The sequence below is a fragment of the Zalophus californianus genome, chromosome 11 (assembly GCF_009762305.2).
Source record: "Zalophus californianus isolate mZalCal1 chromosome 11, mZalCal1.pri.v2, whole genome shotgun sequence".
NCBI classification, from domain to species: domain Eukaryota; kingdom Metazoa; phylum Chordata; class Mammalia; order Carnivora; family Otariidae; genus Zalophus; species Zalophus californianus.
In genome coordinates, this window is record NC_045605.1 from 111625401 (window position 1) to 111652575 (window position 27175).

At 63.8% G+C, this 27175-nt stretch overlaps 1 protein-coding gene across 8 annotated transcripts in view; it reads right to left on the bottom strand.

Annotated features, from left to right (window-relative positions):
* The window catches only part of KCNQ1 (potassium voltage-gated channel subfamily Q member 1), a 320398-nt gene extending 294910 nt beyond the window's left edge, over positions 1-25488 (bottom strand). For 7 of the 8 annotated variants that reach the window (XM_027579586.2, XM_027579585.2, XM_027579579.2 and 4 more), the window contains exon 1: positions 22463-22904. In XM_027579586.2, the coding sequence (XP_027435387.1) occupies positions 22463-22842 (380 nt within the window). In that variant the 5' untranslated portion in view covers positions 22843-22904. Of the gene's footprint in view, positions 1-22462; positions 22905-25465 lie in introns of those variants that run through there. The other variant, XM_027579589.2, reaches the window with a different exon arrangement.
* Between the last annotated feature and the right edge of the window lie 1687 nt (positions 25489-27175).

The window sequence follows — 27175 nt, forward strand, 5'->3', positions numbered from 1 at the left end:
ATTCCAGTCTGTAGCCACAGGTGTCAAAATCAGGAAACGGAACGTACACAGGACACCTTACCTAATCCATGCCACTGACTCTACCTGGCCGAGCACCCCAGAGCTGGGTGCACAGGCGGCTCTCCCCCACCGGGACCCCACCCCGAATCACAGATTCCATGCTACCATCATCTTCATGTTCCTCCTGTGATCTGAACACTTCCTTAGTCTCTCTGTATGTTCTTTTGACTTGGACATCCTCAAAGAGTTCAGGCCAGTGTCCCTGGGGAGTAGCCTTCAATTCGGGTTTACCCGGTGTTTCCTCACGACTAGAATCCGGTGACGTGTCTTTGGCAAGAACGCAGCTAACCAAGGACATCCGCACGGGGGGCTCCCGCGGTTGGTTTGCCCCTTCCTGGGGATGTGAACTTTGATCAGGCGGGTTTCATCCCTGCAAGGCGGGGTCTTCCCCGCATCACCCCCGAGGGAGATGCTCTGAGGCTGGGTACGGAACCGTCCTCACCTCTTTGTCCACCAGGGCAGCGCTGCCCCCACTGATGACCACCTGCCCTCCTGGCCGGTCTGCGACTTCGGGAGCGCTCCCGCCCCCCAACAAGCCGTGTCCCTTGTCTCCCAAGCTTCACGCATCCCCAGCACTTTGTGGGAGTGGTGGCCACTCCTAGCGTGCTTTGGGGTTCAGTGCGCTGTTTTTTTATTTTGGATTCTCCCATGTCTGCCGGTGCCCAGGGCCGGTCGGCAGTCACCTTTTTGGGGTCCTCACCAGGCCGGTGGGTCAGCACTGGGCTTCTGAGCAGAAGCAGGCGGGCCGCCCGTGGCCAGGAGTCAACCCGGACTGGGCGGGGCCTGCGTGGCGCGGGTCAGCCGGCCACAGCCTTCCTGGGAGAGAACTCGTTAACGACCTTCTGTAGAAGTGTCTTTTTGCTCGTGTCCCACCTCCCGCGCTCGGAATGGAATGGAGGTCGTGCCGTGACTGGGCGCTCGGCCACCAGAGCCACCTCACGGAGGGTCCCGATCATGCGTCAGCCTGCCCTCATCTTCCCTCCCACGTCAGTGGCCTTTCAAGCTCATTCCAAATCTGAGACGCTTCTTCCTCGTTTGTCTCTAACTTAATACCTTCTCCCAAGTAAGCAGCCATTCTGCAAGGTTTCTCAGATCTGTTGGAATAAAAGTTTGCGAATCACGGTCAAAGCTCAATCTGTTGCTACAAAGCATTCTCGTGTCTAATTTTTAATTCTATAGTTGCTATTTGTCCTTGATTAGAACTATGTCATCCTTTTCCTAAAACAAAAAACAAAAACAAAAACAAATAAAAACAAAAAAAAAAACAAAACAAGAGTCTGTTCCAGATTGTCAATTTGATATTTTTTGCTTCTTAGTATTTTATTGTCTTCTCTTATTTCTGCATTTTTGCCTGGGTTATCACTGGTTTAGCTTGCACGCTGACTTCAGTCTCGTCTAGGCCTGCAAGCCCACGCAGCTGTGCGTGAGGGACCCCCGCGTCCCTCCCTGTGCGCGCTCTTCAATGCCCACAGGGCCGCGGCTGTGTTAAGTAGATTTTTCTTCTTTAAACTTGATACTAAGTAAACTGGTAATTAGCTCTAAATGTAGGTCGAGATCAGGGAAATCTAGTCTGTTAATTTTAGAATGCATCTTGGCCCTGGCGATCCAGCATAAAATCCACATTTGCGGCTGTCCTGGGGATGTCATCAGGAGGTCCTGCTTACGGAGCACGAAGGCTGCGCGGCTGTCGACGAAATTTCCCTCTTTGCCCCAGTGCCTTGTCTGAGATGTGGGCCGCGCCTCTCCTGTCTCTGGGTGTGGGTACCTGAAAATCCCCGTCTGCTCTTTTATTTTGATGACATTGTTCCCGACTTTGTGATATTTTTATAGACAATAGATATTTGGGTTTGTTTTGAATCCACTCTAAGACACAGGCTTTTAGGAGGGGGCTCTCACCACTGGTTACGTGCATGGAGATGGGGCGGGAGAGAGAAGCCAGCCTGGTGGGGGGAGGGTTGGCTGCAGAACCAGGTGAGGGTGGGCTGCAGACCTGGGGGGGTGCAGAACTGGGGGTGGGCCAGGTTCCAGTCTGTTCTCATCCGGGGCAGGGGTCATGCTGCAGGAGAGCCAGCAGAAGGCAGGAGGTGAGTCTGGAAGGACGGGTGCGGTGCAGAAACCCCAAGGGGCACCCAGCCCTACTGGGAGGGGAGGGAGGATGCAGGGCTGTGGGTGAGGGGTTTTGAGGTTTGGGGCAAGAAAGGGGACATGGAGGGCCAGGCCAGTGCAGTGGGAGGGAGAGGCTGGGAGGCCGCTGCCCTACCCAGGGTATGGGGTGGGGGGTCACCTGCTGTCCTTCAGGAGAATGGCTCCTCCCCAGGGTCCGGTTCCAGAACACATTCTGTGTCCCACTTGGCTTTGGGGTACTGTCAGTGTGAGACTCCACTGACACTTCAAACGGGGGCCCAAGAGTAGAGTTTCACGGATGGAAGAGGGGGCTCTCAAGGCGGGGGGGGGGGGGCACTTGGCCCCGAGAGAGCCTGGGCACCAGCATGATGGGGTCCCTACAGCGCAAGGGACTGCATCCAGGGCCAGAGCATGAGGGTGCAGGGGCGGGCAGGAGGGGGAGCTGATGCGATCCCAAACCGAGACCCCCAGGGGAGGCCCCCAAATGAAAGGGTTCAGAGAGGTCACGGGCAGGTGGGACCCGGTGTCACGTGACCTGACAAGCCCTCCCCTCGGTGCAGACAGCAGGGAACCAGACGCAGGTGTTCAAACAAAAGCTTGCACACACACGTTCACGGCAGCGCTCCTCACAAAGGTGGAACCAGCCCAGGCGCCCGCCGGCAGACAAGCATAAACAACATGCCAGCCGTTCTTGCAACGGAACTTCATGCGGCTCAAGACCAGCGACATGTCACAGCTGCCGTAGCACGGGATTGCCCGGGCCTTCCCCCAACACGTGGCCGTCCCCGAGGACCACGCCCTGCACGGATCCACTCCCACCCGATGCCCACAACAGGCCTATGCACAGCAACAGACTGTGGATCCGGGGTTGCCTGGGGCCGGGGGAGGGTGATGGGGTTGCTCCCTGCTACCGGGCGTGGGGCTTCCTATGCGGTCCATGACAACGTGCAGGAGTTAGGAACACTGCGAACCTCCCAGATACCACTGACCTGCACACTTTTAACTGGTTAAATGCTACGTTTTCGGTTACCACAATAAAACGACGTATACTCGAGCACACACATACACAGAGGTCACCTCCACGGTCAAACACCTGGTTCCCGTCGGGCTCTGCCCCTCGCCAGCAGGGCGCCCCAGGCCCTGCTTTCCCCACCTGGAACAAGGCTGATGTCGGGCTGTGGGGGGCTCTGAGAAGTGAGCCCCCATAAGTGCCCGCACATGTCTGGGGTCCACCCGCCGTTAGGCTGACCAGCATCCACCCAGGGCCATGAAGGCCCTCCCTGTCAGCGCCCCCTTCCTCACACGCAGCCTGGACCCCGCCGGCAGCACAAAGCCGCTCCAAGTCCCTCTGTGTCCTTCCGACCTGGGGGCTTACCTCCTCGGCCGCCCGGCGCGGCTCCCCCTGACACAGAGCGTCCTGACACAGGGGCCTTGCGTCAGGGTGGGTGCAAGAGCTCACAGACCAGACGTTTCAGAGCCGTGAGCCCGGCTGCCCCCCGGGGACACAGGGAGGCTCTGCCGGCCCCGACGTCTGGTGGCGCTCGCTGGCTGCCAGCCACTCTGGGGCCTGTCACCTGGCCGCTGCGGCCTGGTCTGCTCAGCTGTAGTGGGGGGTGCTCCCCACAGATGGCGTGATGGGAAAGGGGCTCCCGATCAGTGGGTGCAGATGTCTACCACACCCAAGCAAAGAGCACGCGGTCCAGCCACTGCCCTGCTCCCGGTTGCCACGGCTCCTGCCCCCCACGCTTCACTGGCAGGTTTGGAGAGGAGGACGTCCAGTCCCGGAGCCACAGTGGCGAGGCTTTCCCCCAGGCTTCCCGTGGGGCAAGGCCAAGCCCCTCCCCGTCACCCTGCACTGGCCTGAGACGCTCTCGGCAGGCACCCACTGGGCGAGGCTCACCTGGGTAAGCTGGCCCCTTGGCCCTCCCTGCTGGAGAGGAGGTACCCGCAGGCTCCAGACGGGCCCAGGGCGACACCAGGCCACACGTGCCGGCTGGTTCCAACCACGCACAATGACTGACCATCAGTCCCACACCAGGCACTGTGCCACCACTAGGGACGTCCTTCCAGACCCCGTGGGAAATGGCCCTGCCCTCTTGGGGCCTCAGCACAGACCCCTCCCCAGCCCGGGCCCCTGGGAAGGGCTGGGAGCTCAGCCGGCCCCTTGCCAGGGCATTTCCAGGGCCTCACAGCACGACACTTCCCTGCCCCCACTCAGGGTCCATCCCTGACGTGGCCCCCAAAAGTGGGAACTCTGGATGCCCCCAACCTTCTGAGTCCCTGACACCCACCCCAGGCTCCCAATTTTCTTCCCAGTTTGGTGGTTTGTTACTGTCCAAGTCTGGAGAAAAATAACAGGATTGCCCGGGCCTTCCCCCAACACGTGGCCTGCTCTCCTTGTCCTGGGCCAGCTGTTCCTCAGCCACACATGGAACATTCCAGAGGTGCCACAGGGAGTCAAAGTGTAGGTGGGACCCCACTCTGCCTGGAAGGTGCTCCCCGCCAGAGACCAAGAGGGGCAGAGGGGCAGGAAGCTCTTCCCCCAAATGACACAGTTGCCTTTTGGGTCAGCCCCACCCCACACACCCCCACCTCCTCGAGCGCCCTCTCTTCATGCCCATCTGGGTACCCTGAGGTGCTGGGGGGCCCTGTGGTGTCAGGGGAGCCCAGGGTCAAGTCTTGGCCCACAGCTGTGAGTCCTGCCACCCCACTGGGGCCCCGGGAAGGTCAGGGCACCCTCCCAATGCCCTTGAGGACAGCACGGACAGCTATGCCCGAAGCACCATCACACGGGCTCCTCTAACAAGTGGGGTGTGTGGCAGGATGGTACCTGTGCACCCGCGGACACGGAAGGGGCCTGGAGTGGGGCGTGGCCAACTGCACGTGGCAGGCACGAGCCCGAGCTGGCTACCAACACCACCATCCACTGGCCCCCCACCCACACATTCACATCACAGGGGACCCTCCCCTCCCCGCAGTTCTGCCACCCCTTCGGGGACAGAGGCCAGCACCTCGGGCCCCAGACCCCAGCCCTTGACCTTCCCTCTCTGCATGCAGATGCCTTCCGCTGGGGTGCACAGGCTGACCCTGGGGCTCTCCTGTCCCCTTCTTTCTCCATGTGAGCAAGGGATGCGCAGAGGCACACGCGTGTACATACACATACACACACACACACACGTCAAACACCGGGGCCAGAACCGTCAGGGCCGCTGGGCCTTCCAAGTCCTGGGGACTCACGGTGTGTGGAAGGACACGGGGGTCCTGCTGGGTCTGCTGACCCTCCACTGACCCGCCTTCGGTGTCTGGCAGGTGGACAGGTGGGGGGCAAGGCTCATTAGTATCAGAGGTTCCAGAATCCCCGCCCTGGTACTAAGGTCACCGTGGGGGGGTGCCCCTGAGGGCAGGGGGACACCATGGGGGGGATGCACCTGAGCACAGCGGGGCACCGTGGGGGGTGCACCTGAGGGTGGGGGGGCGGGGGACAGCCCTTCCAGCAAACAGTGCTCGGACATTTGGGAAAAGCCACATAAACAAGGAGGCTCGAGCTGCAGCTCACACCTGACCCAGAAAGGGACTCCAAACAGCCCCAGACCTAAAGCTGAACCCGAAACCACACAAGTTCTAGGAGAAAGCACGAAGGGCTCTGGGCCTCGGGCTAGTCAGGGACTTCTCAGACTTCTCCAGAAGCGGAATCTTCTCTCTGCGGGCAGTGAAGGGAATGAGAAGGCTGCACACCTGTTGGACCTCAGCAGGGCGGGAAGGCGACAAAGGACTCGTGTCCAGAATGTAATCAAAACTCCTGGAGCTCGCCAAGAAGAAAACAGACCACCCGTTTCCCCACCAGAGGACAGACCTCAAGAGACTCTCCACAGAACGAAGACCTGGGAAGGCACTCAGTGTATCGGTCACAAGGAAGCGTGAACCCAGCCACGAGACACGGCCCCCACGCACCTGTCAGGTTGGCTGGACGCAATGAGAGCCACCAAGCCGAGTGCTGCCGAGGACACGCGAGAGCCAGATGCTGATGCACGGCTGGCGGGGAGGCACGGGGAGCAGCCACGCAGATTCCTCCCCATCTGCCCGCCCTGCTGCGTGGCCAGCCCTGCCACGTGCCCGCGTCACGACGTGGGCCCTGGCATTCCCAGCCCCCAAACTGGGCCCAACCCAGACGTCCTTCAGTGGGAGAACGGATCCCCAAAGCAGGGTGCAGAGGCCCACGTGGGAGTGTGCACATGCCACAACCCGCAGGAACCCCGGGACGTGGTGCCAGGTGGAAGCCGGACAAAAAAGTGCCCACTGTGTGCTTCCATTGATAGAAAGTTCTACCAAAGCAAACCAACCTACAGAGCCAGAAGCAGATGGGTGGTGGCCCAGGGCGGGGGCAGCGCACAGGGAGGAGAGCTTACGGACAGGCAGAAGAATACGTTTGGGGGGGGTGGATGGTTGGCCCCACTAACGGTGGTCTCACGGGGTCCATACCCACCACGCGGACCCAAGAGCACATGCTAAGCACAAGAGGTGCGCCATAGGGCAGTTATACCATGATCAGGCTGTTTGGAAAAAAGGTTACTCGGAGAAGGGTCCACGCACGAGAAAGGTGAAAGCGTGGAGGGGAAGTGGCCGTTTACTGGCACTAGCTATGTCCCCGCGTGGTTCTGAGGCTCGCCTCCCCTCCCCCCACCCCCCGATAGCCTCTCAACGGCTCCAGGAGCACTGTGTCTAAGGGCCATTTCCTGAGGCGGTATCTGCCTTCCCATGGCTCCTCAGCTGACCTTCCCCGCCACACCACATCCTCTGCGAGAGCCCGGTCGGGCCACAGCAGTGGGCCTCCCCCGCCCACCGTCCCCACCAGTCCAGGCCGAGCGGTGGGAGGTAGCAGAGCAAGGGGGACGCAAAGCCACCCCGACCTCTTCGGGGTACCCACCTTCTGCTGGACACTGGGGTGCCACGAGGGGCACCGAGAGCTCAGTCCCCCCCCCCAGGAGCCACAGGGGGATGAACCCACTGCCCCCCGCAGAGGCACCCTCCCCCCCCCCCCAGGAAATCCATTCCCCAGGCCTGCTGACCAGCCCCGCCTGGCTCTCAGCCACAACTTGGCCCCTGAGCTCAGGTCACCTCCTGCCCCATCTCAAGTGCCCCACTCAAGCCCCGCCTCCTCGAGGAGCCCCCTCGGGCTCCTACACCCCTGAGCACTCTGCATATGCACTGGACCCCCAGAGCCTGGGGAGGCCCTGGGCCATGACCAGGCCTTGCTCGGTACGGTGAGCAGGGCCTGGCTCTGGACGGGGAGGTGTGTGCATGTTCCCTGAGCAGGCCAGCAATGAACAGTGCAGGACCCGACTGGCCCTACCACCTGTGCCTGCCCAGAGCAGGTGGCCAGGGACCCGCGGACCCTCTGGCCTTGCAGGCCACAGAGCCTGAGCTCAGCAGGCCCCCTGGGAGGTGGCCTCAGCCTGGCAGACCGGTGGCAGAAGGCACGGGCAGGCCATCGTGTCCAGGCTGGTGCAAGGGTGAAGGGCCCAGGCAGGATGGATAGAGTACGGGTCCACAGGGGCCCCCTGCCTGCTGGGCGCTCCTGGGCCCAGGCCAGTCCCCCAGGGTGAACAGCAGGCAGGCCTGCAAAACCAGGCCTCAGCTGAATTGGGCCCCACATCACAGCAAACCGTAGACACAGAGCATCAGCAGTGACGGGTGCTGGGGCCCAGGTGGGCACCGCTGGGAAGACCCGGGCCCAGGTGGGCAGGGATGGCTCAAGGCACCTATCAGGGCAGCCAGAAGGCAGGCAGAGGCTAGAGTCCCACCACAGGGCTGGGATTACCTGCGGCTTCAGCGTGGTTCCCCAGGACAGGCCCATGACCATGGGCATCGGCTCGGTAAGCCCCGGGGCTCTGATCTGGATGCCCCTGAATCACGAGCCAGACACTGTGCAGGAGCGACATAGCCTATGGTCAGCGGTCCCCGTGGGCCGGGAGCTCCTGAGCAGCTGCATCTCCTCCCAGCAGCACCCAGGGCCCCTCCTAGGTTTGCTGCACCCCCCGAAGGCACTAACCCCACGGGGCCTCGGGGAGCCAGGCTCTGCTGGCTGTGGACTGGGCCCAGACTCCCCGCAGAGCACGGCCTTCCCCTTGACGGCACCCGCCACGCCCAGCAGGGCCAGCCCAGAGCTGCCCCCCCGCCAGCCGTTCTCGAGGCCCGCATGCGCTCACCTTCCCAACCCCCTGACGCCTACTCCAGGAGCCAGGTGCTGAGCCCACACTCTGCCCCCCAGGCAAAGCGGGCAAAGTCTGAAGATGGTTCTGCTGCCATGACTTGGAGGCAGATGCTAGGGGCGTGTGGTGGCCACTGCGCCAGGGGAGACGCTGATACCTGCAGGACCGAGCACAGCCCCCCCAGAGTGCAGTCTGGACCCAATGTCAGAGCGCGGAGCTGGAGGAGCCCTGCCCATAAATTGAAAAGGGGGGAGAGGAGGAAGCCTCGGCCCCCATGCCCACCTAGCAGGAGCCCCAGGGCAACGCTGGCCAGCATTCCCGCAGCCCAGCCTTGAGGGGCAGCTGACCCTGGCAGGGTCCCCAAAGGGTTTTCTGGCTCCTGGAGGGCCCCACTCCTCCAGGCAAGGCTGACACCGCAGGCCGACTCCCGTCCCCCCTCCCAGCCGCCCCCCAAGGCCAGGCAGATGTCCCTGACGCTGCCCTTACTCGCTGTCCAGGACAAGCCAGGGACACTGCAGCTGCCACCCCAAAACACGGGCCAGACCCTCCACCCTCTACAGACCACAGCCCCAGGCCAGCCGGGAGGACCCCAGCGCTCCACGTCCTCCATGCCCCTCACCCTGTGAGCCCTCCTCCTGGAAGTGGGAACTGCACTGGGGGACCTTTCTGTGTGGAGAGGCCAGGCCTGGGGGCACCGGGGGACCTCCCCACAGACGAGCGCCCTGTCCAGGCAACGGAAGTCCCCTTCTCAGGCTACGGCATGGGGCCACAGGGCCACAGCAGGCCTGCGTCTCCTTAACAAGCAAGGTCACTGTCCAGCCTTGCAGGGGACCTGTCCTGTGCAGACGCCTCAGGAGAAGTCAATCACCTGATCCCCTGGGGCGCCTCGAGAGGGCCGGTCTCAGCCCCAGCCAGGAGGGAGCAGAGCCCCCCTCTTCCTGTACCTGCTCCCGCCCCTCTCCACCACCACCCCAGGGAGGCAAGCTGAGACAATCACCAGCTCCCCCAAGGACAGCTCGGGTTACAAGCCAGGCAGGTGCCACCAGGAACCATCCCAATCCAGAACTGCCCAGTAAGGCTCAGCCCCTGGCACAGCATGCCAGGCTGATGACCTTCCCTGCTCCCAGAAGGCACAGTGAGCAGCTGGGCTGCTCTGTCCTTCCCAGGGACGGCCCAGGCACTGGACCTGATGGCATGCTGTCCCAACCCACATAGTAAGCACTGGGGTGGGTGCCGGTCTCTGCCACCCCCCCCCAGTGACCCCCTCTAAAAGCCTCTCTCCAGTCCAGATGCCCCCAGCCGGGAAGTGCCCTGCAGGAGCACAGCAGTGGGAGAGAGATCACTGAGCCCACCCATCCCCTACCACCCTGATCCCGCGGCCCTGCCCCGCACCCTGGCAGGCTGGGGCAGTCTCCCCAGTAGCCGGCCGAGGACTTGCCCAGAGTGTCCCTGGCTCAGGCCCCGCTACCCTGGGGACATCCAGGTTTGCAGGGGAGAAGCTCTCCCTGGGTCTGGGGAGGGAGTCTAGTTCAGCCACCAGCAGGCCCCCAGCCCACTGCCCTGGGGGACTGCTCGTCCAGCACCCATGGGGTGAGCACAACCAGAGTGAGGGACTGGCAGGGGCTAGGGTGCTGCACGCAGCAATGCAGGAAGCACCGGACAGAGTCATGTGATGGGTCCAACGCCAGTCCTGCCACCCACCAGCTGCGACACTGGGCAAGTGTCTATGTCCCCACAGGGCCTCGACCTCGCTTCAGGAACCTACAGAGGCAGCAAGTGCTGGGATGCGTCGGCCCTGGGGGGCATGATACCCCCAACTCCGACCCCCTGGCTGGCCTGGCCGTGAACGAATCGGGGGTCTCTGGCCACAGGGCTGGACACAGGGCAGCCGTCCACCATCCTGGTGTCCTCCTGGACGGGCGACCAGGCTCCCCAGTCTGTCCCGGAGGGGAGGACCATAGCACCACCTGTGAGCCTGGTGTCCTGGCCCTCCTTCCCTCCCCCCGTGGACCCAGTTCCCTTCATCTCTGGGCACAACCCGCCCCCAGACAGGTATCCACCCCCCCTAATGAGCCCACCCTCGAGGGGTCAGCCAGATGGCCCTTCCCTCCAGCAGGCCAAGTGGGAGCCCCTCCGTGGGTCATTGCTCCTGGCCCCATGAGAGAGGTCGGGGTCTCCTACACAGCAGCCCAGCCTGCCCCACAGCAGTCGCTCCCCCCAGGCTCCGCCAGCACCCAGGCCAGTCCGGGGCCCGATCGGCATGTGAGCTCAGCACCTGCTGGGTACACAGCCCACGTCGCCCTTCTGGTCCCAAATCCTGTTCGCCCCGCCCCAGGAGAGCCAGAACACATGGGGGGCCCCAGGAACCCCTCGGGGGCCTTCTTGCTGCCCATGTGAACCACCTACCTGTTTTCTCAAACCACCAATATTTTTAAAGCAGAAAATTCGTTTAAGCAAAACTTAACAAGTTCCAAGCCCGGGTCCACAGCCCGGGTGGCGATGAGGAAACCCCTCTTGACCCACTTCGGGCCCTTCCCCCGCCTGCACAGCTGTGCACTTTGGCCGGCCACCTGCAGCCATAGAGCACCGCCCGCCACGTGGGTCAAACCCGGTCCGTGTTCTACTTGCCCCAAGGTGTCCGGCCCCTGCCCTGCGCAGACCCAGCCTGCCCGGTGCCGCCCACCTGCTGGAGAGACACGGCCCCCTGTCCTGAGCCCGCGTTCAGTGGGTTCAACCAAACCCAGTGCCCAACAAGGAGCCCCGAGGGCAAGGAGCCCTTTGGGTGCTGGCTCCCGTGCTCCCTGTCATGGGTTTGCTGAACAATTCCTGGGGAGTTGGCCTACCAGGGGGAAGGGTCCCTGCAGTCACTGAGTGCCAGCCGGGGACCCATGACCCCCTCCCAGGCAGCATTCTGGGGGCTCAGGAAGCAGGGAGGCTGCTGAGCTGAGACTTGAGTCTCAGAAACCCGGGTTCAGGGCAGCTTGAGTGTCCGTGCCACCCAGCATGGGGGGTGGGGGCGGGTGGGGACAGAGACTGCCGCCCCACACCCCCCACCCCTGCCCCAGAGGAGACTGCTCTGGGTGCCTGGCAGAGGCTTGATAAGAGCAGGGAGGCGGGGCCCACCCCGGGGACAAGGCCAACCCGCCCGCAGAGCCCCCAGCCTGCCCATCCCCCTTCATGCCAAGGGCAGCCAGAACATTCCAGGGCTGCCCGGGAGGTGCTGCGTCTCCGCGGAGCTGCACGCCGGGACCTTGAGCAGGCCCTGATCCAGGGGGAAACACGGGGCACGGAAAGCAGCCTCACCCCCAAGGCCCTGAAAGGCCTCCCATTTCACCCCCTGCCCAGTAAGGCAGGGACAGGCCTCTCCAGGGACACAGGGAGGTCAACTGGTCACTCAAGGGCACACGGGCAGGTCAGGGGTGAGCCAGGAGCTGAGCAGTATGTCAGGACACCCCCACTCGGATCACGTGCAAACTGGGGCATCCTAGAATCACCCTTCTCTCCACGTCTCCCAAAGAGCCCCTGCCCTCTGCTCTCTCCCCCCGCTGAGGAGCTGGAGAAGCTTAGGCCCCATATGGCTGCCGGGCATACTGGGCAGAAACCTGAACACTGGCCAGGCCTCGGTGTCCCCCTTTACCACGGGGCGCCTCTGGGAGTGGCCACCCACCCACTGGGCCCACCGGCCCCTCGCCCTCAGGCCACCCTGAGCTGTGTGGTTCTCAGGTGGGGTCACCCAGGGAGCACCCACCTCCCTGGGTCACAAGCCCCACCATAGCAGGACGTGTCCCCTCGGGCCTCCCTGTGTGCCCAGGGCACATGGCAGGAGAGCAGAGAGCTGGCTCACCACTGGAAATGGGGTGGGGGGTCTGGGGGGCCTGTGATAGCGGCCACCCCCAATCAGAGCTGATACTACCTGTGGTGTCGAGAGGCAGTACGTTCTAGAAACTGAGACCTTTGCTGGGAGCCCCGTGGCAGGTGCTGGGCTCAGGATGAGGCCCATCGGAAGGAGGAGGCAAGTCCAGACTCAGCACCAGAGACCACAGCCCAATACTGGCCCCACCCATACTCACGCCCCGTGCCAGGTGGCCCCGGGGACAGCCAGAGCAACCCACCCACACAGCCCTTTATCCAGAATCGTGGCCACCAGCTGGCTTCCCATGGCTCCCACAGCAATGCCCACAAAGAAGGGCACTGGCCCAGGAGTCATGAAGGGGCGGCACGGAGCTGGTCTCCTCCCAGGACCGAGGACATCCTGCCACCCTGAGGCCCAGTCTTTGGCTAAGTTGGCCCAGCATACGGCCAACGGAACATCAGTCCACCGCAACCACAGCGGGCACCTGCTGGATGCTGGAACCAGCACCTCTGTCCGTCTGTCCCTCCATTTACCCACCCGTCCGCTAGCTGTGCATCCCTCCATCCACCCGTCCTCTGTCCATCCGTGTGCTGCCCCTCCCGTCGCCGGGGGCCCCTGCTCCGCGCTGGGCCCTGCACGGGCACAGGGGCATGCCCCCTGCTCACTCCGGGGCAGCCGCGGGCAGCCACGCGGGAGCACTGGAAGGTCGGATGGGAGCCTGGCGGGTCGGAAACCCGCACTGACAGGGGGCCGGTCACGGGCACCGCCGCCGTGAAGGACACGGCACGGCCTGAAAAGCGGGTCAGAGCGGCACACGCTCCCATACTTGCCGCGTGCTTGTCTCGTGCCCTCGCTGTTCCAGGCACAGGGGGCGCTAGGGACAGTCGGACAGTGGCTCAGCCTCTGGACCATTTCAGCCGCTGGACTGTGTCCGGCCTCGAACCCTCCCTGCGCTCTGTTCGCGCCCATGTTCTGACGGTAGCGGGACACAAGCCCCCTTTAAGCAACAACCCCCCCCCCCCAGGATCCCAGGTGCAGAGTCGCACGAGCAGGTGTCCTGCCTGCCGGGGATGGTGGTAGGCGCACCGGGAGCTCACCCGGGGACCCCCGTGCCCCCCCTTGCAGGGCGTGAGTGCCAAGCACGCACCCACAGAGCTGGAATGGCTCCAGCATGGCCTGGAACATGAACCACAGACTAACTCCACGCAGAAAAACTCTCCAACTTGCTCAGAGAGGAAGTCCTGGGCGCCGCGGAAACACGCTGTGGCCCGCAGGAAGGGAAGGCACGCACGTGTCACGGAGCCAGCGAGCAGATGGACATCCCAGGGACCCGGCGAAGGAGGGAGGGCACTGCGTGCCATCTGGGACCTTTCAACATCTCGAGACATGTTCCCGACGGGACACAGGTCTGGCATTGAGGAGCCAGGCCCAAGCAGGATAGCTCAACAGCCAAAACTCAGGACAGGTGGCCTTTTCGTGACACACACACGGCCATGGCCTCCCGCGGCCCTCAGATGGGGCCAACCACCTCGGTCGGTGTTCACGGCCCTCCAAGGCCCCCCACCAACCCCTCCAGCTCACCCGCCCAGACGCCAAAGTCCACCCAGCACCCCAGCATCTCCCCGCCGGGTCTCCCTCCACCCTCTCCCCAGCCCACATCTCCGGGAAGCCTGCTCGGACGCCTTGCTGTCACATGCATCCTCTGTCCCCAGGCCCGACCCCAGGGCACCGCACGTGAGCTCCAACCTCACACCAGCAGGCACCACGGTGCAGCTACATAGTCCCCACCACGGCCCACGAGGAAGCCTGGCTCCCCCGGCTTACAGCTGAGGGGCCGCAGGGAGTCTGGGAGCTGGGTGTGGGCCCCCCAACGGGGACGGCGCACCAGGAGAGGGGGGGACAGCCGGGGGCAAGCAACGCTCAGCTGGAAAACGAGGCAAGGTTGCCTCAGGGCTAGCCGGGGTCCCACGTCACCATCGGTGCCTGTAGGATCCTCGTGGACTCTCTCAATCCGAACGCTCCCATTCCTCTTGTTCTCATTTCCTGGTCTTCTGTTTGTGGTGGACATCGGGCCTTTGTCCTACAGGGGGTCCCCGAGGTGGGATCTCGCAGGAGGCACCCCGCCGTGTCCTCTCGCGTGCTCTCTGGCCCTGGTGCCTCTACCAGGCTCGCACTGACATCTGGAGCCTTCACCGCGTCTACTCGCCCATCTGTTCTGGCGAGAAGGCGTGGGGGGCCGGCCTGCGTCTGGGCCTGCCCTGGACAGGTCGCCAGCCGCCGCAATGCTCAGCGCCGGACCCAGGACCCCAGCAGGACTCCGGGTCGCCTGCTCAGGCAGCAGGTGGGGTCCTGGAGAAGAGGCATGGCCTCACCTCTATTTGGTTTCCCTGAGTCACGCGTGGGAAAGCCAAGGGTTGCCCTTCCCTCGCCGGGGCCCAAAATAACAAGTTGTTTGCAAACGGGATTGCTGGTTGTGCCCCTGACGTCAGGATGACCTCCAGGATCCAAAGTCCTCACGCTGCACTTCAGTCCACAGTGATCACCGCTCCCGAAGTGTCACAGTTTTGCGGGGGTCACACCTTCCAGCTAACTGTCGCCAAAGCCTGGGACGTGGCCCCAGCGGCCTTTGGTAGCCGTCCTGCTTTCTAGCGCGACGGGACCCGCCCGCACCTCTCCTGCCCCAGGCCCACAGGTGGCCACGTCTCGCAGCACGGACAGGCCACCACCTGTGAGCCGCGGGCGCTCAAGCTATGGGGTGGCTCCTGCTCTCTGGCCCTTTCCAGCCAGCAGAAAAGTAATTTTTAAACAAACTCATGAGGGGCGCCTTCTGATAACCTCTCTTTCTAATGCAGACGGGGGGTGGGCAGGAGCTGGACCTAACTGACGTTGGCTTTTTCGTCCTCGGCCAAAATCTTGGCCGTCAAGGACACCGACGTGATGCTCACTTGCCTTAACCCACAGATCCCGCGCAAAGGCCTCGGGACAATGAAGCAAGGGCATCACAGCCGTGCTGGGACCGCCGACAACCACGTGGTTTCAGAGTCAGATCGGTGGAACGAGGGACACTCCGAGCCACGTGGGTTCCATCATGCCTGCGCTCCCCGGACGTCACCTCTGTAGCTGCTCCGGGCTGTCCCCCCGCCGCCTCTGCTGTCCCAGCCGAAAGCAAGCGCGGGTGCGTCGGTGTCTCTTCCTTTCCTAGACGAGTACTGGCTCGTCAGACTCTTACCCGCCGGAGTTTTTTCACTTAACGCCGTGTGCCGGTAGCCACTCCATAAAAGCATACGGGGTCCCACGCGCCTCCCTCACGTCTGCACAGGACCCCGCGCACGGCGTCACGTTAGAAGGAGCGCTGTAACCAACAGCCTGGTGCACGGGTTTATTTTCCTGTTTGGTTTTGCTGGGGGTGTTGTTTTGGTTTTTGGTTTGGCTCTTTTTTGGCCAGAATTTTCGAGATAGGCTGCAGGACATGGGGTTGTGTGTGGGGGGGTCAGTGCCTGCAAAGCCCCCTCCTCACAGACTCTACCATCCCGCAGACCATCCCGCAAGAGGAGTGCAGTCTCCCCCAGCCTCGCAAGCTGCCAGCGAGGGGGTTTCTGCACACGCTGGCGGGTTCCTACCTGTCCCATGGGACACGGCGACGTCTCTGCCCGCGAGTGTGCGAGCATCTTCTTGCTTCAGGACCACTGGGAGCTGGGCTCCTGTCTTGTGCTCACCTTCTGGGGGGATGATGGGCTTTTGCACACTCTCAGAAGCTCCTTCTCCATCAGAGAAACGGATCCTCCGTGAGAAGGCATCATCTCTCTCCCAAATTTTGTCTTTGCTGTTTGCTCTGAAGGTGCCGGGGTCACACGAGGGTCACTTCTCGCACAAATGTCTGTACCTTTATCTTTGTGCACCCGGCTCAGCTCCCCAGAGTCCACCTGCTGGGCAGCGTGAGGGGCCCAGCCTGGACCTCCTCCTCGGGCCCTGCGCTCGCCCAGCCCCGCGGACTGGAGCTCTCCCCTACCCGCTGGAGAGGCGGGCTGCATTTTCGGCTACGTTTTCACGTGTAGCTGAGTCTGTATGTGGGTTTTGTATTCTGATCCCTTGCTCATCTGCCTGCGCATATGCCAGCACCACACAGTTTTAATTCACCAAACTTTACATTTTACAGCTTACATTCTGAGCTGCCCTGCCCAAAAATGCAGATGTGACTTTTATAAGAGACCAGCCGGAGACGTCACGGAACGGAAAGCCAAACCACACGACCCACCAAGATCAAATGTTCAAAGCGCGTGTCTCCCCGGGCACCACCTGAAACTCTCCTGGGCTCCCCCCAGGGCCCCCCGGCGACCCCCTCTGCCATGCGGGGGGCACTTCTGGGAGGCGGTGGCCTGCCCCCTGGATCAGGCCTCCTCCTGATACCCCGCCTAGCTGGACAGGCCAGAAGCAGCCTGCGGGTGAAGGAGGCAACCCCTGGAGGGACCGGGTGGGCTGGGCGGTCTCCATCCAGAGAAGCCTTCCAGGGATGAAGGGAGCTGGGGGTGCGGTGGCAGGGGGGTCTCCGTCCAGCCGGCCTGGCCTTAGTCCCTGTCCTCTGCCTCGCGTGGGCCTTCTCTGCATGGCACTTAGCCACAAACTCAGCAAGAAGATGCAGAGGCGCCCCCGTCCTGAGCATCCTCTCAGTAACAGAACCGTGAGGAAAGGAGCCAGGAGGGGGCCCAGCCCTGGGGCACCCAGAGGGGAAGCCCACAGCCCCTGCCCCCCAGGGGCCTGGCACCCGGCGGCAAGACGTGGCCGTCAGTGCCCTGTGGATCGGAGGTAAGAGCCAGTGGGAGTGGGCGTGCCTGTGGGTACGATGCCAAGAATGAGACCCCCACCTCGCTTGAAGACATCAGCACCACACCCACTTCCACGCAGAAGAGGGGCTGTGTGAGCCAAGAGGCCAGACCTCAGTTTTCCCAGCTGCAAGTGGCCGAGGAGAAAAAGGGAGCAGGGACCAGGTCCAGAGTCCCCAGTGGTGGGGTGGACAGGGTGGGCCCTCCAACCTGGGCCTGGTTCAGAGAGTTCTGCCCACCCCCCTCCGTGGCTGCCCAGGGCCACGGCCGGTTCCTCCTGTGCCCAGAGCCCTCCCTGGGCAACAGCATCGCCGTCCCTGGGGCACGCGTTGGTCCTTCAGTAGGGACCCGGCTTCTGCGGAGGGACACAGGCTCCTCCTCAGGACACACGGCCCTGTGCCCAGACCTGCACAGGTGGGCGGACCCCGGGCCCTCACCCCCAGCCCCCCTCGCCCCCGGCCGCAGGCTCTGTGCCCACCGCCAGACAACGCTGCTCTGGACACAGAGACGTCCTGGATGAAAGTGCTCTGCAGAGCACCCCACACCCTCTCCAACCCCCCGGGGCCTGCAGGACTCTCCTCCTTTCTGAGCACACCCTTCTCCCAAGCTCAGGAATGCCGCTGGATAAAAATACCCACAGACGGAGATCACCAGGCCCGGCCTGTCTATGGGCTCAGAGCTGCCAGGCAGCAGGCCGACCGCCACGGCCCAGGCTGGAGAGGGCCTGGGCTTCCGAGGCCAGATGCCAGGTGATCCTCTCATGAGTGCCTGTTCCGCGGGCTGCCAGGCAGAGGGAGGACCCAGATATCCCCCGGCAGCCCTGCCCACCCACTCGGACCTTCTACCACCCAAGAGCAGCTGAGCCATCTCGCCCGGTGTGCGCACATCGCACAGAGCCTGCGGCCGGGGGCGAGGGGGGCTGGGGGTGAGGGCCCGGGGTCCGCCCACCTGTGCAGTTCTCCGCGTCCTCTCCCCCAGCTGCGGGGCCAGGAGCACTCAGCTGAGCTCTGGGGTGGGGGTGGCAGAGAAACAAGGCAAAGCTCTGCCCGGGGCAATCTAGGAAGGCTTCCTGGAGGAGAAGCCTGTGGTTCTGGGCAGCAGGGTTTTAAGGCAGAGGCCTGAGCTGCCAGATCAAAGGCCTGTGAAGGCTGGCCACCCCACCCACAGGGGGAGTGGTCCTAGGACGTGGAGGGTACGTTCACCAGTCCCAGCAGGGCCTCCAGGCTGGGCCTGGCTGGTACCTCCCCTCTCCTTCCATGACAAATGGGTCAATATCACAACCCCCAGCCACCCGAGGGGGCCTCAGCAAGCCTACCTGGATTCCAGCCCAGCTGGAGGAAGGAACTGCAAGCTTCTGAGTCAAACAGCCTTGAGCACACCGAGCTGTGTGGCCTTGGGCACATCACCTCCCCTCTCTGAGCCCCCAAGGTTTGCACACAGTACCATTCATCCCCCTCCACTTGCATGGGGTGGAGGGTAGTAAGGAGAGCCAGGCCCCTGTGTGCCAGCACCCTCACACCAGCCAGTGCCCTTGAGAGCCCAGAGAAGGGGCCCAGTGTCACCCGGGCTGGGCAGCAAAAGACAAATCATCACAGAGGCCAGGTCCCGTCACAGATGCGGAAGGTGTGAGTGAAGACGGGGCTCGGGTCACGTAGTGTCGCCCGTGGTCACCCAGCCCCCATACCTGCTGCCAATCAACACCGCCCTGCCCTCCGTGACATTTGGGGTTGCCCACAGCACCTGGGAGGCCTTGGGAGAGAAACTGGTGGCCTTCACTGCCCCCCAGGAGGCGTGGACGGTCGCCCCACGTGCCCTCGGGACCAGAGCCGCCTCCACGCTCTGCCCCTCGCTCTGAGGCCCTTCCTTGCAGAGAGTGGAGCCGCACCCACCTGGCCAAATCCATGGGCTCAGAGTTCAAAGGGACTGGACAGTACAGTTCTCCGCGTCCTCTCCCCCAGCTGCGGGGCCAGGAGCACTCAGCTGAGTTTGAGAGCCAGGGCCCTCCCCACTCTCCCCCGGGCCCTCCCTCCAGCCTCTCAGCGGCACCTGATCTCCAAGCATCGGACGGCCGGAGCTGATGCTGCCCATGGGGGGCGCTCTGCACCTGCCCCGGAGGGAGCACCCTGAGCAGGAGAGCCATGTGCCCAGGGCCAAGCAGCCACCGCAGCGGGAGGCCGGGTCCAGGCTGCATGGGTGGGAGGCGGGATGAGGAGCAGCTGGGACAGGACAAGGGTCTGCCTGTGTCGTCCTGCAGCTCCCAAGAGCCGGGGTGGGGCTGTGTGGTCCTGCAGCTCCCAAGAGCCGGGGTGGGGGAGCGGAGGGGAGGCAGGAGAGAAGGTGGGTGAAGAGGGAAAAGAGGGAGGAAGAGCAGGAGGGGGCAGGTGGGGTTCCTCATGGCTCCCCAAAACTGGAAGCCTCTCGCCAGTCAGGGGAAGGACAGGGACCCCTGGGGGTCTGCAGAGGAAGGCTGGGGCCCAGCCCCGGGGCCAGGGCACGGAGGTTGTTATGGGAACCCTGCTCCCTCCTGGGTCTGGGCGTCTCCCCTACCCGGACGGCTCCACTAAAGCTCATGAGCAGGGAGACCAGGACCCCCACGCCCTCAGCTAGACTGGGAGCCGCCACACGGTGGGGACACAAAGGGCCCTGGAAGGCTAGGGGGCAGGAAGCCTGAGCCGACAGGGGCGGCAGAGTCCTGCCCCTGCCCCAGCAGCGGGGGCCGGCCAGGCGCACACAGGAAAGCCTGCTCTCCTGGCGGCTGGCCGGAGCAGGGGTTCCCTGTCCAGCTGCGCCTGGGAGAGCGTGCCCAGCCTTGCAGGGCCCAGCGGGACAGTGGCTCCCACATCCACCCACCTGCCCGGCCCTTCAAGGCCAGGGAAGGGAGGCTGGCCGGCCGCAGCGAGCATCCTGCCCTGTTCACGGAGTGACTCTGCAAGGACACGGCCTTCCCTCGAACTATCTCAGACGCTGCTCAGAGCCACACGAGGGCCAGAGCGGCCGCCGTCTACCCCGCTCGTGGGGCTGCAGCTGGGCCCTGGCCACTCAGCCACAGGCCACCGCTGCAATCCCAGCTCGAAGGCCAGGTCCCCTCAAAAGACTGGCCAATTCTGAGAGTGTCCGGCGCTAGCTGAGCTCCTAGAGATGTTAGGAGGAGAAGGAGGCACCTTCCCAGGCCCCAGCTAAGCCACACGCCCTGCCTGGCCAGGGTCCCTTCCAGCCCCGGCCCGAGTCAGGAGAGCTGCCGCGGCTGTCCACGCCCCAGGGCCGCGGCATACCTCCCACAGGGCAGGGCCCAGAGCAGGAAATGACTGACCCAAGGTCACACGGCCACTCCAGGAGCATCCCTTCCTGGCTTGCCCCCGTGGGGAAGACATTCGGCCGCTATCCCCAGAAGCCACCCCTGCCTGCCTGCTCCCGGAGACGCCAGGCAAAAGGCAACTCTGCTGAGCAAACTTCCGAGAGCTAAACAATCAGAATCAGGAAGAAAACACAAGTGTAAGCAGAGACTTCCTCTGGGGTGCGGCGAGCCCTCTTCCTCCACACGGCACCACACAGCCAGGGAGCCCGGGCGACGCGCACCCACGGGCCTGCAACCCCAGGACGCAGACCAGTGGGGCTTCGGGAGGCCCCTAGCCCTGGCAGCCATCCAGGGGTGGGGAGGCACTGCGACACCGCCTGGTGGCCCTCCGGGCATGCCTCCCTGCCTTCACCCAGAGCTGGCCACCGGGCAGGGTCTTTCCCGGACCCGGCTGTGGAGTCCATCCCACCCCTGGGCTTCTCAGGCGAGGGCTAGGAGGCAAGCAGCTCGTGTGAACCGTGGCGCCCGCGAGCCTGACATCGACCGGATGTTGGCACAGCCGGTGCCTGACTCGTGGGATCCCTCGGCGTCTGTGCACGCAAACCCTCCCCTATGCCCCAAGACAAGCCACTGCTGCAGCCACGGGCAGGGCCGTGCTCTCCCCCAGATATCAGCCACGGTCACGAGGCTTGCGCCCTCTGACACCGCGGCAGGTGGGGGCCGGGGTGGGGAAGAGGCTTCAAGACCGGGGCCCAACCATGACTCTGGGGACACAGTCCCCGAGACATGCCCTCCTGCTGTGGAAGGCTGTCCCTCCGCACAGAGGGGACCACCCCTGATACCACCTACGCCCACAGAGGAGCCAAAGTGTGAGGCTGAGGCTGCCCCACCCTGCCCTGCCTCAGCTGCCCAAGACGATGCTCCAAGCCAGCCGGGGCCTGGCTCCCACTGCACCCCTGGGGCCCTTCTGGCAGCGGCCGGCAAGAGAAAAAAGGGTCCTGAACCCCTCCCCCCCCCACCAGGTCTCTCCCAGCCACCGGCCAGCCAAGGCAGCAGGGATGAGTACGTCACCACCAATAGGAAGCCAGAGGGAGACCCCCGCCATGGAGCCCCCAGCAGAGCCCCCCAGTCCTCATGATCCGTGTGGGGGTGGCCCCGTGAGGGCTCCCAGGCCAGGGGCTGGCACCATACCAAGAGGCTGCGGGCTGGGCAGCCAGGAAGTGGAACCACGGAACGGCAGGGGAGGGCTCCAGGCAGTCAGCAAGGAGGGTGGCCCCGAGGAGGTAACTTCCTTGTACCCCCCGCCCCTGAGGAATGGAGTGGCCTGCCCTGCCCCACGCAGGCACGCCGCAAGGGCACTGGAACCACCTGGGTAACAGGGCCAGGTGCTGCCCATGAGGGGTCCGGTCCTCCCCTAGTACACAGCTTCCTCCCATTGAGGGTTAGAAACATGGGCGCAATCCTGCCCCTCCCCGGAGCCCCCTCCAGCCTCCTCTGCTTCGGGAGCCTGGGCCTCTGAAGGGGGGTGGGGCATTCCCCACAGCCATATGGACCCCTCAGGCGACACCACTCGGCCTGCCACCCTCTGGGGCAGCCCTGCGCCCGCGGGCCCGGGACACTCGCCGCACGTGGCCTGCCTTGAGCTAGGACATGTTGCTGCCACCAGCAGGAGCTTGGGGCCCTCACCTCCTGGGGGCTCCTGAGTCCTGGGTGCCCGCCGACCCTGAGTTCTCTCCTCCGCACCCAGGGCAAGCTCCCCTGGCACACGTCCTTTCCCAGAAGTTTTAACACCTGGGGACTGTCCTTCCAGGGAGGAGTGGAGCCAACTTCTGGGCTGGGGCAACCTCCCCCCACACGCCTGAGCAGAGCCAGCGGGAAGTTCTCCCCGCCCCCCCCACCCACAGCGGCCCTGAACTTCAAGGGACAGGCCCCTCAGAGTTGCTGTGTTCCCCATAACCTCTTTCTCCCCCCACAGCCCTGAGTCGTAGCTGGCACGGTCCCCGAGGCTGCAGGTGGCGCGAGACAGGGTCCCCCCACGCCGCTCCGCAGCCCGCGGGAAGCCCCTGGGTGCTGCGCGCCCGGGGCCCGCGGCGATACTCACACAGCAAAGTGGTAGATGAAGCACTTCCAGCCGGTGGGGCGCTCGAGGAAGTTGTAGACGCGGCCCTGGATGTGGGTGCGCGCGAGGAGCGGGCGGCGTGCGCTGTAGATGGAGACGCGCGGGTCGAGGCTCACCGGCGGCCGCGCGGCAAGGTCTGCGGCGGTCGGGGGCGCGGCGGAGGGCGCGAGGGGCGCGGGCCCCGGGGCGCCAGGCGGCGCGATGGGTGCGTAGAGCGCGCCGCCCGCCGGGCCGCCCTCCGCCAGCTCCAGCGAGAAGGGACACTTCTTGGCCAGGCCCGTGCTGCCCCGCCGGGAGCCCGGCAGGCGGCCGCAGCCCCAGCGCTTCTTGTCGGGCCTGGGCGGGGAGGAGGCGGCGGCCATGGTCAGGCAGGGCCCGCGGGGGGCCGGCCGGGCGGCGGCACCGGGAGCTGCGGCGAGGGCGGGCGCCGGGGGCGCAGTGCGGGCGGCCGCTGCTGCCAGCCCGGCCGCGGGGGGCCGCTGCCCGCCCCGCCCGGGCGTGGGGGCGGGGCCGGAGGGGGTGGTGGCCGCGGGCCGGTCCCCGGGGATGGCGCGCCCCGCCCCTGGCCAGACGCCCCGCCAGGACCAACCGGCGCTCCCGGGCGCCCCAGCCCGCGCCTGAGACCGCTGACCTGCTCGCCTGCTGGGTCTCGCCCGGTGTGCGCTCACCTGTTCCTCCCGCCTTTTTGCATTCACTTGCCCCGCCCGCCCCCTCCCTCGCTCCTCCGCTCTTCCCCACGTGCGCCCACGTGCGCGCCCCGCCCCCCCCACGCCCACCTGTTTGCCCAGTAAGCAGCCCCCAGCTGAAGCGGGGAGGAAGGCCAGGGGCCGCAGGTGCAGCGACTGAGAACCTCGTTGCCAGGGCAGGAGAGCTGGGTAGGGCACAGGCACCCACTTCAGAGAGAGGCTGGGGTTAATGGGGAAAGGGGGGCACCCTAGGGCACAGGCAGACTGACCCTCCTGACACTAGGAGGGCGGCCTTGTTAGCTCCTGCAGTACTTTGAGCACCCCCTTTCCTGTGCCCACCCATTCACGCTGTGGGTGGAGAAAAATGCTGTTGGGTCAGTGCCCACTAGGGGCCATCGCACCCAGGAGGTAAGCTTGGGCCACTGGGGGATGTGGTGCCTACTGGAGGCGGTGGTTCAGGGGTGTAGGCAGGGTTTGACCGCTGGGAAGGTCACGGCAAGGCATTTTCGAGGTTCTAGTAACATGCAGAATGGGTGTCTCCTCCTCCAGCTCTGCGCTAGGCTTGCCTCTGCGCCCCATGGATTTCCCTGGATGCTGGGGCTGGGGGGTTTAGAAGTGGGATGGGATCAGGTTTGTGAGGCCCTCCACACTGCCTCTGGCCCTTGCTGGGCTGGCATTTGGTTCCCTGCACGTTGGGGTGCCGGAGTGGAGGATGGGGGGAGGGGGTGGACAAAACGGCTTCTTTCGGGACATTGCGCAGGGATGTCATGTGGGGGACGGGTAACTTCCCAGACAACTCCCAGGTCTTCACTGAGAACCCCAGGCTGATTGATTTCATGCCCCCCCCCCAGCAGAAAACCAGCTCCTGTTGGTGGCTAGAGCAAAGTTCTGGCCCTTCACCCCAGACTCGCCACACAGCCAGCCATTTGTATCTGCAGAAAGATGAAGGAAGTGGGTCCCAGCCTGCTCCGGGCACTGCGGAGACTGCAGGGCCACCGAGGCTAGGGAACGTTTCTGGGGAGTACAACCCGGCAGCCAGCCAGAGGGAGGCGGAGAGTCTGCCTCCGCAGGGGCCCCAGGGGACAAGCCGGGGCACACAGGGGGCATTCAGTCAATCTTTTCTGAATGAATGCACGCGTGAGTGAGCACTATCCACACAGCTACATCGCAATCCGAAGGAGGAAGACGATCTTTCAGTAGGTGGTGTTAGAACAATCGGAGAGCCATGGAGGAAGGGACAAAAAAAAAAGTTTGGATCCACCCCACACATGACACACAGGAGTAGGTTTCGGATGGATCAGAGGCTTAGATATAAAAGTTGAGATGAGGTCACGTGGGTTCTGTAAGCCAGGCTCGGGGAATTCCACAACCACCTGTAGGCCGGCAAAACATGTCCCACTGTGCTTGAAATCGAGACAATAGCTGAAATTAGCAACGTCAAAAACACCAATGAGCAGCTGGAAAGAGTATTTACGACATACGTGGCAGGCCAAGGGTTAACAGCGCCGGCACGTTCAGGACAGCCAACATGGGACAGACCGTGGCAGACAGACTGCGGAAAAGTGGGCCAAAGACGCGGAGAGTTCCCAGGCAAAGGGGGAGTCCGTGATCTTTGCACTTACGAGAAAATGAGCAACGTCCCTGGTAACAAGAAAAATGCAAATTAAAAGTACGGGCCGATACCACTGGTCCCCTATCTGATCGGTGGACGTCCACAGGTTCCCCGGGCGAGGCCCCGGGGGGTCCACATGCACATCGCCTGGGGGTGGGGGGCCTGGTGGTTAGCCAACGTGCCAGTTGACCCCTCAGATTAGCTCCACTTCCAGGAACAGCCCCAAAGCCCCGTGGGAACACAGAGAGTGAGGCATGCCATGCTAGTCACACCAGAAAACCCCGCAGACGACGAGATTGTCCCTTCGGTAGCTGAACCGAGGGCCGCACAGCCACACGGGCTCACCCGTTATCAATATTTTCACCAGCGTTCGTAGGACGAAGGAACCCAGAGAACCGCATTGTTATAGCAACGTTAGTATTCTTACTTTGGGATTATGGATGTGATGTTAGACTCCTTGGGAGCCAAGAGTTTGAGTATAAGAGAGAGAAGGAGGAAATCAGGGAAGTATGAATCTGTCCTTAAATTCGAATCGGGAATATTGGCATCAACTGCTGCGCTCTTTTATCTGCAAACCAAATTACTCTTTAGCCCCGTCCACCGAAAAGTTTCGGGAGGGGCCCGTCCACAGCAGGACAATCTGAGCGTGAAACAGAATCGTGGAGTAAAAGACATCCGATAACTTACAGAACCATTCGTTCATTAACGAAGCTACAAGAAGTCCTCGTTGACCCTTTGCTGGTTGCTTGGGCTCATTCTTCTGGAACCGAGTGCGGAACGGACGGTTGTGTGGCTCCTGCCCGCCCCGTTGGCACTGACCTTCGCGGGGGAGGAAGCCACAGGTGCTGGAGCCGCGCACCGGGCTACTTCCTCCTGCGGCCCTGAGTCCTGTGATGTCGGGAGTGGCTTTGAAGCTGTCGGTAGGCAGGGCGGGGTACAGAGTCAGGGCAGAGATTAGACCAAAGGGCTTCTGAATTGGCCATTGTTGGGTGGCCGCTGAATAAGGTCACGATACGACCAACTTTACTTTTGTGTCTGTTTCCATATATTTTTAATTATGACAGGTTGCTACCCATGCACCTGGGCAGGCTTCTTGGAGGGCCACGTGCCGGGCTGGGGCCATGGCAGGGAGAAAATGAGGGGCTCTCGGGGTGCCCTGAGCCATGCAGGAAGCTGCTCTGGAGATCCTGGGCTGCAGCAGGGGGACCCTGGGGAGCATGGGAGGCTGGCCAGGGGGCTGCCGAGAACTCCCTGCCAGCTCCGAGGACCTGGGGGCGGCCCCAGGAGAGGACTGAGACCCTGGGCTGACGGGGGGGGAGCTGGGGTAGGGGTGAGGCCAGGTGTGCAGGCATGGTGAGTGGGTTGGGACTCACCGGGTTCAGGGAAGGAAGGGCCCAGGGTCAGGGTCAGGGCAGGGAGTACAAGTGTGACCCAGCCCACTGGCCCTCCAGCAACCCTGCAGAATACCCCTCCTGCCCACGGCCCCCTCCCCAGGCTGAACGCTGCCCTCAGCTTCCCTCGGTGGCCCTCTGCTCCCTGCACCCACCCCACGTTCCTTCTGTGGGGCCAGAGGGTGGTCAAAAACACTTCAGTAAACTGAGGCTGCTGCTGGGTGGGATGTGTGGCTGCTGGGAGGGGTCTGTGGGCTGGGGGTGCACCACCAGAGGCTTCCCGGCTGGCGACTTCCGATTCAGCCCCCAGTCCTCACTGAGCCCCAGCGGTATGCCAGGCACACTGTTCATTCAGGGGCTGTGCCCTCCTGGGGGTTGGCGTGGGCAGGGGGAGGGGATGCAGAGGGAGCCGCGGGGGGGGGGGGGGAGGGCAGGCTGCCGAGGGCAACCCTCTGGCTGGTGAGTGTCCCGTGGAGGGGGGCGGGCATGACCGCGCCCTGGGGAAGGTGGCTTTGCCCCGCCCAGCCCCACACTTAGCCCTTTCTCCAGCCTGGCCCGCAGGCAGCTCTGGTTGCACCTAAGTCCTAGACACTTGCCCTCCACGGAGCCTCCTGCTGCGCTGTTCGGCAGGGACAGTAGTCCCGAGACAGCTGCTGGGCAGAGTGGCCTGGGCTCTGGGAGCACACGAGCTCCCCGTGCAGACACAGACGCAGCGGGGCTAAGGAGGGCCCAGGAATCTGCGTTTCAGTGAGTTCCCTTCCTCCCACACGGGGACACTGAGCGTCCCCAAACCTGGGCACCGCACTAGGACAGAGGCCAAAGGGGAGTCCTTCTGTGCTGAGCTGACCACGTGTCTCCCACTCATGGGCTGTGTGACTGTCACTCCACAGAGCCGGCCAGCTCCGACCGTGTGCCCGGCTCAGTGTGCAAGAGGCCTCCCCTCGGCGGGTCTCACAGCCAAGCAGGACAGACCGAGCTGGACATGCCATCACTGCATGGGCATCAG